General features: G+C 30.3%; 2 protein-coding genes across 2 annotated transcripts; both read right to left on the bottom strand.

The window, feature by feature from the left end:
* Positions 1-1,850: 1,850 nt before the first annotated feature.
* LOC129311091 (phosphoglycerate mutase-like protein 4) lies at positions 1,851-4,991 on the bottom strand. The gene is made up of 8 exons (XM_054953075.1): positions 4,889-4,991; positions 4,496-4,574; positions 3,947-3,997; positions 3,717-3,827; positions 3,185-3,307; positions 2,878-2,953; positions 2,090-2,735; positions 1,851-1,984 (listed from the first exon to the last, which is right to left on the bottom strand). Exons 1-7 carry the CDS (start codon positions 4,906-4,908, stop codon positions 2,518-2,520), a joined length of 678 nt encoding a protein of 225 aa, XP_054809050.1. The 5' UTR covers positions 4,909-4,991; the 3' UTR covers positions 1,851-1,984; positions 2,090-2,517.
* A 4,235-nt stretch (positions 4,992-9,226) lies between these two features.
* On the bottom strand, positions 9,227-12,054 carry LOC129311090 (phosphoglycerate mutase-like protein 4). The gene is made up of 7 exons (XM_054953074.1): positions 11,900-12,054; positions 11,542-11,620; positions 10,940-10,990; positions 10,705-10,815; positions 10,221-10,343; positions 9,934-10,009; positions 9,227-9,709 (listed from the first exon to the last, which is right to left on the bottom strand). Exons 1-7 carry the CDS (start codon positions 11,917-11,919, stop codon positions 9,489-9,491), a joined length of 681 nt encoding a protein of 226 aa, XP_054809049.1. The 5' UTR covers positions 11,920-12,054; the 3' UTR covers positions 9,227-9,488.
* Positions 12,055-13,702: the final 1,648 nt, after the last annotated feature.

The following is a 13,702-nucleotide window of genomic DNA, read 5'->3' as shown; positions in this document are numbered from 1 at the left end:
ATATTGTAAACCCTAAACAATTAAATTTAGAGTAATTTCAACCATCCTGCTAAATTAAAACAAATGTTTGTTATTTTTTTAAAAAATAAGGGCCTAATGTATAATTTTTTCAAATAAAGGTGACAGAGGAAAAGAGTGAAATTTAGTGAAAATCATATATTAAACTTTTTTTTTAAAACTGTAAAGTTGTCTTAAATTTAATTGTTTAGAATTTAAAATATACAAAATATGAGTTTAGAGTTTAAATAACCTATGAACTTATAATTCAGGTCTAAATTACACACTAATCTTTTCATATATTAAGAAATCAATTGTTGAAATTATGGTTAATTTTAGTCAAGTTACCTTCTCTTATCAAATATTAATGTCATGTTAGAGACGCGTGCATTGTTGTGTCTATGACATGTTATCTTTAAAAATCTTGATCAAAATTGATCATAATTCTAAAAATAAAGGCTGAATGTTTAATGAAAACTAGAAGAACTTCAGTCCAATGTGACCAAAATTCTAAGAACCAAAAACTATACTTTCCCTAAAATTTATTAAACTAATAAAAAAAAACTTGGAATTCAATGTTTTTTGTGTTTTATATTATGATTTAATTATATTACTATCTCCATTCACAAATATATGGAACCAATATATACTTCACAATTCACGTAGACGGATAAAATTTTTAAACTAATTAAATTCGTTTTTTTTTTTTTTGAAAATCTACCCGTAACTTACCATTGACATTCTGGCGTGTGAATATCATATTTTTCTCTCATATTGTGATTAACGAGGAGCATTTCGGGGAAAAATAATTTTATGGCTCAAATAGGGATTTATATTTTGGATGTGGATGATTTAAATATATGGCTATTTAATTTTAAGAAATTTATTTTTGTTGCAAAAAAATGTTTAACTTTTTTATATAAATATAATGAGATATAACCGAAAATTTAATAGTTATTTATTCTTTATAACTCAAGAGTTACCACTTATATTTTTGACTCTTATAACTTACTTTTTTTCAATAAATTTTCTTCTAAAAAATTTATTATAATTTTTTCTGGAAATTACTAGCTAATATGATTTATTTCTTCATTAAACTTAAAAGGAGAAAATAATGACATGTTGATAAATTTTCATTAAGAAAAAGTGTTTCAAAGTAAGCTCCACTTGAGGCGTTCATTACATTAAGTTATTAGTCCCTATCAATATTTTCTTTTATATTTAACATAAAACAAAAATAGGAAGAAATGGTAACTAATTTGCACCAAAAAAAAAAAAAACAGTCACCACATTAATTTTTCTACTTTTCTTGCTGGGTACATAAGACAAAGGCGAAGGAATGGATCTCTGAAACAAAAAGAGAGTGGGAGAGAATCAGAGATCAATGCATTGTCTGCTTTGCAGTTTTCTATTTCCATCACCAACTGATTCATATTTTATTGCATTTGTGTATGTGCAAATTTTTTATTAACACAAACTGTCAGCAAATTCGTTGTATGGTGTAGGGTATATTCCTGCACATCTTATGGGTTCCTTTTCTATTTGGTCCACACTAAATTTATATTGTTAGGTTTTGCTTTAAATATTTTGAAATATATCATTTATATTTTTTAATTTTTAAAAGAATCAAAACATAATTTTCAATTAAAATTTGAAAAATGAAAAAAAAAAAAACTTAACAGCAGCATTTAGGCTGCGCTATCCAAATTTGAAATGGCTTGTTCAAATCTTATATAAATAATTTTTCACACATTTAGGATATTTCCAACTTCAAATTATAAATGACCAAAGCAGGATCCCAAACATGCAGCCCTATGATCCAAAAGAGAATAGTCTGAGCCAAACAACTGATAGACGAGTCAAATGTAGAACTCTAAGCCCTCAAGCAATACTAAAATCAACGCATGCTTGTTGTAGGTTCAACTTAAGAGTAGCCCTTTTGAAAGAAACTTTAATGCCCTCAACAACACAAACGGACTTGGTGGCCCTGAAATTAACCAGCAAGTCCTAATTAAACGTTACAACTAAATCTAGAGAGAATGTTTCGATGTTTATCAATCAGGCTGAGGAAATTGGATTGCAGATTGCTTACCTTCTTGCTCATATGACATCACTCATCAATTCATCAGACATTCCCTACCACGTGCGCGCGTGCGTGCGTGCGTTGACGATATATAACGTTGTGGGCTTGGGGGAGGGGGGGATGTAATATGTTCGACCATCAGTCATTCAGTAAGAACCTATGAGCAAGTATCACTTCATGTCTTCCCCAGTGGTGTTCGTCAACACAGTTAAGAAGAAGCAAAACGAAAATACTTGTACCCACAAACATTGTGCATAATAGGATGCAAAATTATCTTTAGCATCATTGAAGCTCAATATGCTGTACATGAAAAAAATTAAAAAAATTCAGCCAGTAGACAATGACATCCTTTTCCTCTCCTTCCCCATAACCTGTGTCAGTTTGAAAACATGGTATCAATAATGTTCAGTGGATGTACAAGTCGATCGATGCACAGCCTAACCAGATGTTCTGTCACCCCCAGAACCAGATTCCCCAGATCCTGTTCGGTCCAGATGGCTAACATCGCCCCAAGTTTTTATAATCCACTTGTCTTCATACAAGTGAAACACATTGACAGATGAGTTGAGTATTTTCCCTGAAGGCTCTTCTGTGTTGACCCGCATGTAAAGTGATCTGATTACACCTGCATGAGTAACAACTGCCACCCGCTTCCCTGCAAATGATACATTAACATATTATCAATTATCACCAATCACTTGTAAATTTGGTAAGTAACTTGCATGTCAAATCAATTTGCCCTGGCAATGTAATTTTCTCATGAGCAAGCCATGAACCGGATAATTTAAGATGCCTACCTAAATGCTTCATGGCTATTCTCTGCAATGCAGATGTGCAGCGTTTGGAAAGTTGATCAAGACTTTCTCCACCGCCCTGAATATTGTGACATACGCATTAATGTCAGCTTCATGCAATATTAACGGCATTCATAATATTAATAATGCAGGGGCAAAGAAAAAACACTGACAAAACAAGTTAGAGCAGGAATTGAGTAGTAAACATCATCATCTCAGAGGAAACTTCTATTGATATGTATGAATGAATATGAATTTCTGTTTTTATTTTAGACAAGGGGTATAATGATTTGGCTTCTATAGCACTTACTGGTATTTCTTCACCAAGATCTTTAGCCGTGTAAGCTGTGGGATTAGTCTTCAACGCTTCATGACGGGAAACACCTTGAAGAACCCCAAGGTGTCTTTCCCTCAGGTCAGGGTCCTCGACAACCTGGAGTTTAAGGTCCGAGATATAATCATATAAAAAGGGCAAAAAAAAAATTAGAGAAAAATATAATTATAGTTATGTTATATTTGAATTCGACAACGCAGAGAAAGAAGGTGAAGCGATATAACACACACATGGGGGAGAACGATGTGCATTCACCATTGAACTTAAATTCAAGACATCGTATAGTTGCTATTTAAAATACTAAAATTAAATTCTCAGTATCTGTGTCAAAATTACCACAAACCAGTAAGACTCTTCATGCAAAGTCTGGGTTTTAATAAATGGTCACGACTGTGAGTACACAAATATACAGAACGAGCTCAACTGAGCAGTGAGTACGGCTTATAGTGGAAATCAAGACCGAACTTTCATTCTAGAATACAAGATTTAAGTTGATCTGGGTTCGAACCTCTAGCCCTCCACATTTGGCTGCAATTATCTGTGCAGTTTCATAGGCTCTTTGCAAGTCAGAAGAATATACGACAGAGAACTTTGGTTCACTAGATAGTCTTTCAGCCACCTCCATCCAAAATATTGGCATCAGTCATTAAGACATTAATAAAAAAGAAAGAAAGAAAGAAAGCATCAGATATGGTTTGTTGTATGTAGGAAAGAAATCGAGCAACAAAAACTACTTACTGCAGCTGCTTGCGCTCTTCCGGCTTCGTTTAGCTCAATATCCAGATGACCCTGACAACACACATATTATGAGCCTATATGTAAATTGAGCATAAATAAAGCAAGTAACCTCAACAAGGACAATCAATATAAGAAATAATGGACAAGAAAGGCATAAAAAGATGCAGTTACACGAGTGGTAGAAATTACCGCAGAAGGGAAAGAAGTAAAGGAGCTTCTTGTCATGATTATGTTAAGCTACGAATAACAGTTTCTGAGAACAAAGTGATTGAGATTATAGGGTAGCTAAGAACAGACTTTTGCAAACAGATGGGAATGGTCTCTTCCCGTACAGAGATCTTTTGAAAATAATTATTGGTAGTCACAGGCCAAGGAGCCATATCATATTTGGTTAGTCTACGTGTACGCATGATAAATATAATAGCAGAAATAAGCTCAACCTACGATTTGATTTTCGGTGATATATTAGTTATGCATAGCACACTCAATATCAAATGGCATCACTGTTTATACTCGATCACGTCAATCTTTTCCCGCCAAGAAAAGTACCTGCATTCTTCCATCAGAGTTCCATGCTGTTTCACCATGGCGTATCACAACCACCTCAGCATAATCCGGATGGTCAATGCTATAATCAGCATCGTGATATTAAATAATTTGAGATTGGGAGAAAGAAGGAAAAAGCAACATGGAAGGGAAGAAAATTTCACCTTCAAATTATTTTAGAAAAATTTTAAACCATGATTAGCGGAAGACAAGGACAACGAAAAGTTGCAGATACCAGAAAAGATACAATTCAAGAGCAAGCCAGCAAGAAAATGATGAAAAGAATCGAAGGGGAAAGAAAACAAAGAAATTAAGAATGCAAATAGGTGTAAGGTTTCAAATTCAGAAGCTGAGATATCAAGAAGTAAAAGCTTGAGGAGGGAGAAGACGTAAGACCTAGAAGCGGGATCCGCCATGGAAGAATCGACGAGTGAGAGCGCGAGGCGAGAGAGTAAGAAGCGTACTTAGCTTGAAGCGCCAAAAGATTCAATTGGTGAACAGAGCAATAACAGAATGTGGGGGGAAAAAATCAACCAACTTACATTTATAGGCGTTGCGTTCCGGAGCTCAGGGCTAATCAGTAATAACCAATCACGGTCAGCTTCAAGAATCGGATTCTTTTATTATTTATTTCTTTTTTTAATGGAAGTGTATCAAAAATAAAATAAAATTACAGCAATGGCCAGTGGCGATTCTTCGTGCAACAATATAAAACTAAAAACTATAACTATAACAGTATAACGTACTTCTTGAATTCTTGAAATTGAGAGAAAAATAAATTTAAAGAATCTATTTCTGCCAGGAGAGAGGTATAATATTAGTGATGCCGCCAAGATGCTGTCAATTGGTTAGATGCGGTCTAATTTTTATTGTCGACTTTATCAAAAAAGCTATTTGAAATTATAAATTTAACTATAAGTTAATTTTTTTTTAAAATTGAAAATTCCATCTTTTATTATTTTAATATTAAAAATACTTAACGTTTATTAGTCATTAAAAAATTTTACTATTTTTTTAATATTTTTTATTGCATAAAAAATTATTTTTGCTTTTTAACTTTTATTTGAAAGATTAGTAGGCACTTTCAATTCAAATATTTTATAAAAAAAATTAAAAAAATGATATAAGGTTTACTAATAGTTAACTAATAATGAAAAAATGACAGGATGATAAAAGAAAAAAATTAAGGAATAAATTAACCTAATGACTTTTTGAGTAAAATTGAGAGATAAAAAGACTTTAATGCAATGATAGAACCACTAACTCATTGTTTATCAAAAAAAAGAAAAAAGAAAAACCATTAACTCATTAACAAACGCATGAATTCTTTCATCAATATCTATATTTTTAATATATATATATATATATATATATAATATCTTATTACTCACAAATTATTGTTAAAATAAAAACTCATTAACTCCTTCAGTTTTAACAATGTACCAAGCCCACCTAATTAGACTAGGAGACCAGTGGTAAAATCACAAATGGTCATATTAGTATTTTTTGTTTTAATTACTCATTAAGATGCCAGTGAGCCTTATCAACAATTTATTTAATGATGTTTTTTTTTTTGGTCAAAATTTCGTTATTGATGTTGATGGTGCTAAACTATATGTTAATTGTTAAGAACTTTAAATATTTTAAAACAATATATTAAACTAAAAGAAACTTTAAGAGTCCGAACAAAAAGTTAAATAAAACCTCAAGGATTAGAAATTGGTGTCTCACCTAATTACATTTGGCTGTGACACCTCACCTTGTAGCATGAGATGCAAGACAGGCGTTTTGGTAGCTTGAATCAAGAGTAATTTAAAAAAAAAACATGTACAATATTTACTAAATATTTACAATTTATTATTAGAGAAAATGATAATAAAATCTCTCTAAAATATATAAGTGATAATTTAATCTCTTAGAATATCATAATTTTTCTGAAGTTCCTAAAGACTTTTCTATCATGAATGAATTTATATAAATTATCAAATTGTCCTTATTAAAAATAAATTATTCACAAGTTTTATTTAAATATTAACAATTTTCTTTTTTATATTCGCAACAATGCAAATTCAAATATGAAATTTGATATATAAAGTTGTGATTTGCTATTACATTATTGCGAATATAAGAAATACAGTTGTTAATATTTAAAAAAAAAACTTGTGAATCATTTATTTTCAACAAGAATAATTTAATAATTTATATAAATTAATTAATGACAGAAAAGTTTCAAGGACTTCAGAAAAATTATGACATTTTGAGAGATTAAATTATTATTTATATATTTCAAAGAGATTTTATTGTCATTTTTCCTTTATTTTAAAAATTTAAAACAAATTACTTTTAAGTGAAAATTTTTTTTAATGGTATTTTCTATTGAGCCCCTTTTATTATGTGTAGTAAAAAGATCTTATGTAGTTTTCAATAAGGATAAAAATGCTTGTTATCTTATTTAAAAATTTTATTTTATTTTATACAAAAAAATTTATAATATCTTAAAAACAAATTCACAGGCACCAATCCAATAAATGGGGGAAAAGGATAAAAAAGAACATAAAGGATGAAGCCGGAATGAAAAAGAAAGGAATATCATGTAAGAAGCAATAAGAAGAGAAAAGCGTTGATAAAATTAATGAAAAAGACAATTTTATAATTTCTAACGAAAAGACAATAAAATTATAATTAAAAGATAAATTTGTAATTGTTGTATGAGACTTTTTGATCAACAATATTTTTAAAAATTTGATTAATGATAAAAATAGGAGATTATAACATCATTCAATTCATGTAATCGACTCTAGTTAATAAAATAAAACTTGTAGTATTTGTATTTATAAATTATAATTATAATTATAAATAGTCCATACGTTATTTATATAAGAATTAAAAAAACAAAAACAAAAGGTGAAATTAATGTGAAAAGTTCTTGGCCTGATGACTTCTTTGCCTATGATATATCATACATTAGGAATATTCACAAGGAAGGATGGAACCAAGATACCTTTGTTTCATGTCCCATCTTTAAAAAAGATAGGGATTGAATTTTGTCCTGTGTCCTGTCCCATTAGAAATAGATACGTCCCGTTGTCTCGATAAATCAGGTGATGTGAGAAAAAGGTTTAAATAATAACATTTATTAAAATTTTAAATCAATAATTTATTGAGTTTAAAATCACAACAATATGAATATATAAATCACAATTTAAAATTAATTATTGAATTACATCAATCATAACTACAAGTATATAACACATTATGATAGTAATTATAAATTATCTCTAAGCTATAAGAGCAATAACAATAGACAAGTTAGACACAATATCAAATCATTGTTCTTCTTCTTTAATCGAGATATGAAAATAAAGCTAGAAATATGATATAAATAAAAGTTATTAAATACATAAATATAAAAATAAATTATATTAATATAATTAATGTATTATAGAGAAAGATATTACCTCGCATTGCTTACTTAATAAGTTTGTAACTTTGTGTCATTAAAATTATCAATATCAACAAATTTTAATTTTAAATAAAAATTACACATATTGAAATTATCATTAATATAAGTATAAATTATATTAATATAATTAATATAGTTAATGTATATTTATAAATAAAAATAATATATATATATATATATATATAAAAATATTCAGGCTAAAATGGAATGTTTCGAAGGTAGTCTTGCGTTCCGTCTTATCCCAAATCCCTTTCTTGTCCTATCTCAATTATTTTCAAGCTGAGACAAGACCCATCTTGATATAATTGAAATGAAACCGAACCAATTGAGATGAGTACAAGTTAAACACTGCTGTCATACATCACACCTACTCTACCATTATGAGTAGAGTATTCAAACTTCACGGCAAAAACTTCCCTCTAAACTTTAGAACTCAATTTCATCACACACACTCTAAGCTTAAGAAACAAACCTTGAGTTAAAAAAAAAAAGTAAAAAGAATTTTAGTCAAGGACCATTCTAAAAAAATTAATTTCAAGTGGACTAAAAAATTTTCAAAATTTCAATTTAGCCTAGAGGAAAAAAAGTCAAAATAATTTTGACAGTAAAAAAATTAAAATATCCTTCATTTATTATGCAAGATTAGAAATTATTAATTTTCTTATTGCATGTGTTAATTTATCAATATCATTTGTAAATTACATTCATTTGTCAAACAATCACGAATATTAATTATTAATTTGCTAACTTTACTTGTTAATTCACTAACAACAGTTATAAATTATAAGACCTGTCAATCATTTACAATTGACGTTAGTGAATTGCAAAACCTATTAGTAATTTAAAACTGATATTAGTAAATTAATAAATAAAGTTAGCAGTTTAACAATTAATACTGTTACTTATGAGTAAAAAAATTGATGTCAAGTATTATATAATTATTAGCATGTCAACTCATGTAATTTACAACTCACATTTGTAAATTAACAAGTAAAGTAAGAAAATTAATAACTAGTGATTTTATATAATAAGTGAAAGGCATATTTTGGTCTTTTTACCTTCAGAATTCTTTTAATTTTTTTTTTGAACTGAACTAAAATTTTAAAAAACTGAAATTAATTCTGGTGTTCCTTAACTAAAATTCCCCCAAAAAAAGTTATCAGCAGGCATCACTGAATAATGGAATTCATCGACATAGTTGTTAAGTAAATCAAAAAGAAATCTTCTAAACCCCGCCCCCCCGGGGGAAAGGCAACACACAAACCAAAACATAAAAAACACTCATCATACATTGATGAACGCCAGCAGGCATATTACATTTGGGAGTTGGGACAACACTATGCATGATAGCCAGAATAGGATAACTGGTAACTTGACAAGGGCGAGGCAAAATTATCTTTAGCATCATTGAAGTTCATAACAGTGTAATTGAAAAAATATCAGCCAGAAGGCACTGAAAAAATTATTTTTAGCATCATCATTTTGAAAACCTCGTATCACTATTGCTTCAATGAACAAGTCAAGCGATACAGCCTAACCAGAAGTTCTGTCACCCCCAAAACCCGACTGCAGAAATCCTGTTTGGTTCAGATGGCTAACATCACCCCAAGTTTTTATAACCCACTTGTCTTCATGCAAGTGAAACACATTGACAGACGTGTTGAGTATCATCCCACATCGCCTGTTTTTGTTATTGGCCCGCTTGTATAGTGATCTGATGACACCTCCATGAGTAACAACTGCAACCCGCTTCCCTGCAAATGATAATTTCACATAATTATTCAAGTGTCGAAAGACTTTGAAAAGGGATCCATTAACACAGTATTATCAGTTATCACGAACTGCTTGTTAGGCCCACATTGTCTAAAAGAAATCTAGGTTACACACTAAGGGCAAGTAACTTGCATCCCAAAGCAATTTGCCCTGGCAATCCTCTCATGAAAGGCACGAGCCAAATAATTTTACCAAGGTGGCCTACCTAAATGCTTCATGCCTATTCTCTGCAATGCAGATGTGCAGCGTTTGGAAAGCTGATCAAGACTTTCTCCGCCACCCTGAATATTGTGACATATGCATCAATGTCAGGCACGTGCAAAGAAGGAAATCACAGTGTAGATAATATCAAAGCAAAACACTAACCAATCAAGATTAGTGCAGCAACTGAATAACAAACCATCAGCTCAAAGCAAATGTAGATTGACTTGAATGAAATCATGTTTTCATTTTAAATAAGGGGTATGATTATCTGGCTTCTATTGCACTTACTGGTATTTCTTCACCTCGATCCATAGCCCTGTAAGCTGTGGGATTAGTCTTTGATGCTTCACGACGGTAAAGGCCTTGAAGATCCCCTAGGTGTCTTTCCCTTAGGTCAGGGTCCTTGACGACCTGGAGTTTGAGATACAAAGAGGAATATATATATTAAAGAAATTATATTATATTTAAATTCAACAATGCAGAGGAAGAAGGTGAAGTGATATAACAGAGTAATGCGCAACATAACATTAAGACATCTCTTAGTTGCCATATAAAATATTTAACTTTTCAGTATTATGTCATAATTACCACAAAGATACTTCATGCATAGTCCGTCTAATATAAATGGAAACAGTGATAGAATACCAATATATCAAATGACCTGAATGACTGTGAGGACCTAGCATGGCTTGCAATGGAAATCAAAACTGAACTATTCTAGGATACAAAATTTAGTGAAATGAAACATGAAGAATATAACCGGGGTTCAAACCTCTAGCCCTCCACATTTGGTTGCAATTATCTGCGCTGTCTCATAAGCTCGTTGCAAGTCAGATGAATATACGAAAGAGAACTTTGGTTCACTAGATAGTCTTTCAGCCACCTCCATCCAAAACATTGGCATTAGTCATTAAGGCACAAATAGGCAAAAATAAATAAAAAGAAAGCATCAGACATCAGTAATGGTTTGCATGAGGGAAAGAAATTGTGCTACAAAAGCAACTTACTGCGGCTGCTTGGTCTCTTCCAACTTCATTTAACTCAACATCCAGATGTCCCTAATTACAAACATGTAGGAGCTTATATGAAAGTTGAGCGTAATTAAAGAAAGTAAGGAACAAACAATATAAGAAAGAATAGACAAGAAAGCTATAGAGAGATGCGAATGCATGGGAGGTAGAAATTGCCATAGAAGGGAAAGAAGTGACGGAGCTTCTTGTCATAATTTATGGTAAGCTATGAAATAACAGTTGCCGATGACAAATTGATTGTGATTATAGGCTAGCAAAGCATATGCTTTTGCAAACAGATGACAATAGTCTCTTTCAGCGAGAAGATTTAAGAAATTATTGACATCCATAAAGGCCAAAGAGACCTAAAGTGGATGGCTTGAGCCACTTTTACTTGAAAAGCATTTATTAAGATAAGCATATCATATTGGTTAGACTACACGCATGCATCAAATACAATAGCAGAAATAAGCCCAACCTACAATTTGATTTGCTGTGAAATCTATTATAATTATCTACAATTAATAAACTCAGCATCAAATCATCACTGTTTTACTTGAACACGTCAAACTTCAGACTTTACCAGCCGAGAAAAATACCTGTATTCTACCATCAGCGTTCCATGCTGTTTCACCATGACGTATTACAACGATCTCAGCATAATCCGGATGGTCAAAGCTATCACCAGCTAAATTAATTAGACTAAGATTAAGAGAAAGAAGAAAGATACGGAAATGGAAGGGAAGAAAATTTCGCCATAAAATTGTATTAGAAAATCGTGAAATTATAATCTGCAGCAGACCAGAACAAATAAAACTTACAGTTACCAGAAAAGAAAATACAATTCACGAGAACCACAAGAAGAAAATGTTGAAGAAAATGCCGGGGGGGGGGGGGGACAAAGAAATTAAGAATGCTTTAGGAAGTAAAAGGTTGAGGAGAGAAAGGAGGAAAGACCTAGGGATGGGATCTGCCATGGCAGAATCCTCGAGGGAGAGAGGGGGCGTGAGAGTCAGAGTGGTTAACTTAGGGCGCCAAATGATTTAACCATGTAACTGGTGAACAAGAAGGAATCAAACAGCTTATAATACAAGCGTTGCGTTCCTGACCTGATGAAGAGAGCACCGGGCTAATTACCAATCGGCTTATGTAAAATTTGAAATTTTTTTGAAAAATGTTAGAATTAATAGCTATATTTTGTAATTTATAAATAATTAGTGAATTAAAGTTGTTTTCTCTGGTGAATTAAAGTTCGTGTTAGTGTTGGATGCCAAAAAAAACAAACCCTTGTATTTCAACTTAAAGATAAAAAATGTAACAATAAAATAATATACATGTAATTTTTAACTTTGCATAATATGCAGATGTTCGTCCTGTAAAATTATCCCGAATAAAAAACTCTGTTAATCGAAATAGATAATAGTTTAAGTTTGATAATTTGATTCTACAAAAGGCACAAAAAGAAAAAGAAAAAAAAACAAGAAGAAAAGAAAGGCACAAAAAGAATTAATAAAATACCAAAAAAATTTCATTTATCAAAATCCATATATTTATTTAAAAACGACATGGCAACTTAACCTTACTGATGCATACGAGCTGGGCTTTATCAAGAGGATGGTCAGTTCAGACATTGGGCTACCCAAAAGTTTAAATTGGATTTTAGCCCAACCTGAAAATAATTTTTACAAAATTTAAAATATGGAAATAATTTTTTCTTGATCTGTACATGTCATCCATATGCAGAAGACATACTAATTGTTTCAATTTTATCAGATGTCTCAAAGGAAACAAATATGAAAATAATGTTATTCAACAAAAAATATAATTATAGTTATTTAAAGTAAATTTCTCATAAAACTAATATTATGATTATCAAGCAATAATTTCTTAAAATTATATATCCTTAATAATCATCTATCCTTTTTACACAATATAAACTCCTAAAGTTAGGAAAATCAAATTAAAATTTTTAAAAATTTAAAAATCAAAATCATAAAACATGGATCATAAAAACAATATAATGTATTAAAAAAAAACTAAGAAAAATAATATTATAACATCTTGCTAACCGGACTGTCAGGTCACATGCGCAGCCTAACTCACAAATAAGCAAGCAGAACTCGTTCCGTGGCTTTTGACAATGTTCCAGGCTCACCTCATTAGACTTGTTAGAGGCCAACGATTTACACATGTAGTCAAATTATTATTTTTTAATTACCTATTATATATATTGCACAGATAGTGATATGTATACTGATACACATACCGAATGTGATATGTATCCAATATGTCAATGCTTTTATTTTTAAAAATATAAGATATGAAATGTTTTTTATAAATGCAAATATATTTATAAAAAAATTTTAAAAATATAATTTTAATCTAAAAGATATTGAACATAGTATGCATATATAATTCTTTATAATAATATTAAAACAAAAGCATGATCATTGATTATATTTTAATTCCATCTTTACCTACTCACCTGCCACCTAATCTATGTTAATAGTTTCATACTTAGAATTTATATATCAAGATTATATTCCTTCATTTTTATAATTAAAAAATATAATTTTTATCTCTTTATTACATCTAAAACTTATTTTTAAGGAAAACTTAATTTTTGACTTTAAAAGCAAATCATAAAGACATATTAGAAACAAAAAAATTAATATCACGATATTTCATAAAATTTAACTTTTAAAAAATAACCTCAAAATATCAACTTTAAAGTATCAATTTATAATCTAAAAATATCAA

This window comes from Prosopis cineraria, unplaced genomic scaffold (genome assembly GCF_029017545.1).
Source record: "Prosopis cineraria cultivar Desert tree isolate PC_DT_omini unplaced genomic scaffold, ASM2901754v1 PC5, whole genome shotgun sequence".
NCBI classification, from domain to species: domain Eukaryota; kingdom Viridiplantae; phylum Streptophyta; class Magnoliopsida; order Fabales; family Fabaceae; genus Prosopis; species Prosopis cineraria.
Note: the sequence above shows the minus strand (reverse complement) of the source record. Positions and strands in the feature narration are given on the sequence as shown.

What these genes read in the sequence shown, in the direction of transcription:
- LOC129311091 (XM_054953075.1), bottom strand. Translation starts at nt 4,908, where the DNA reads ATGGCGGATCCCGCTTCTAG. An exon ending in ATCTTGGTGAAGAAATACCA is followed by an intron (nt 2,954 to 3,184) that starts GTAAGTGCTATA and finishes CACAATATTCAG; the next exon opens with GGCGGTGGAGAAAGTCTTGA. An exon ending in AATAGCCATGAAGCATTTAG is followed by an intron (nt 2,736 to 2,877) that starts GTAGGCATCTTA and finishes TATCATTTGCAG; the next exon opens with GGAAGCGGGTGGCAGTTGTT.
- LOC129311090 (XM_054953074.1), bottom strand. Translation starts at nt 11,919, where the DNA reads ATGGCAGATCCCATCCCTAG. An exon ending in CCAAATGTGGAGGGCTAGAG is followed by an intron (nt 10,344 to 10,704) that starts GTTTGAACCCCG and finishes CTCAAACTCCAG; the next exon opens with GTCGTCAAGGACCCTGACCT. An exon ending in AATAGGCATGAAGCATTTAG is followed by an intron (nt 9,710 to 9,933) that starts GTAGGCCACCTT and finishes TATCATTTGCAG; the next exon opens with GGAAGCGGGTTGCAGTTGTT.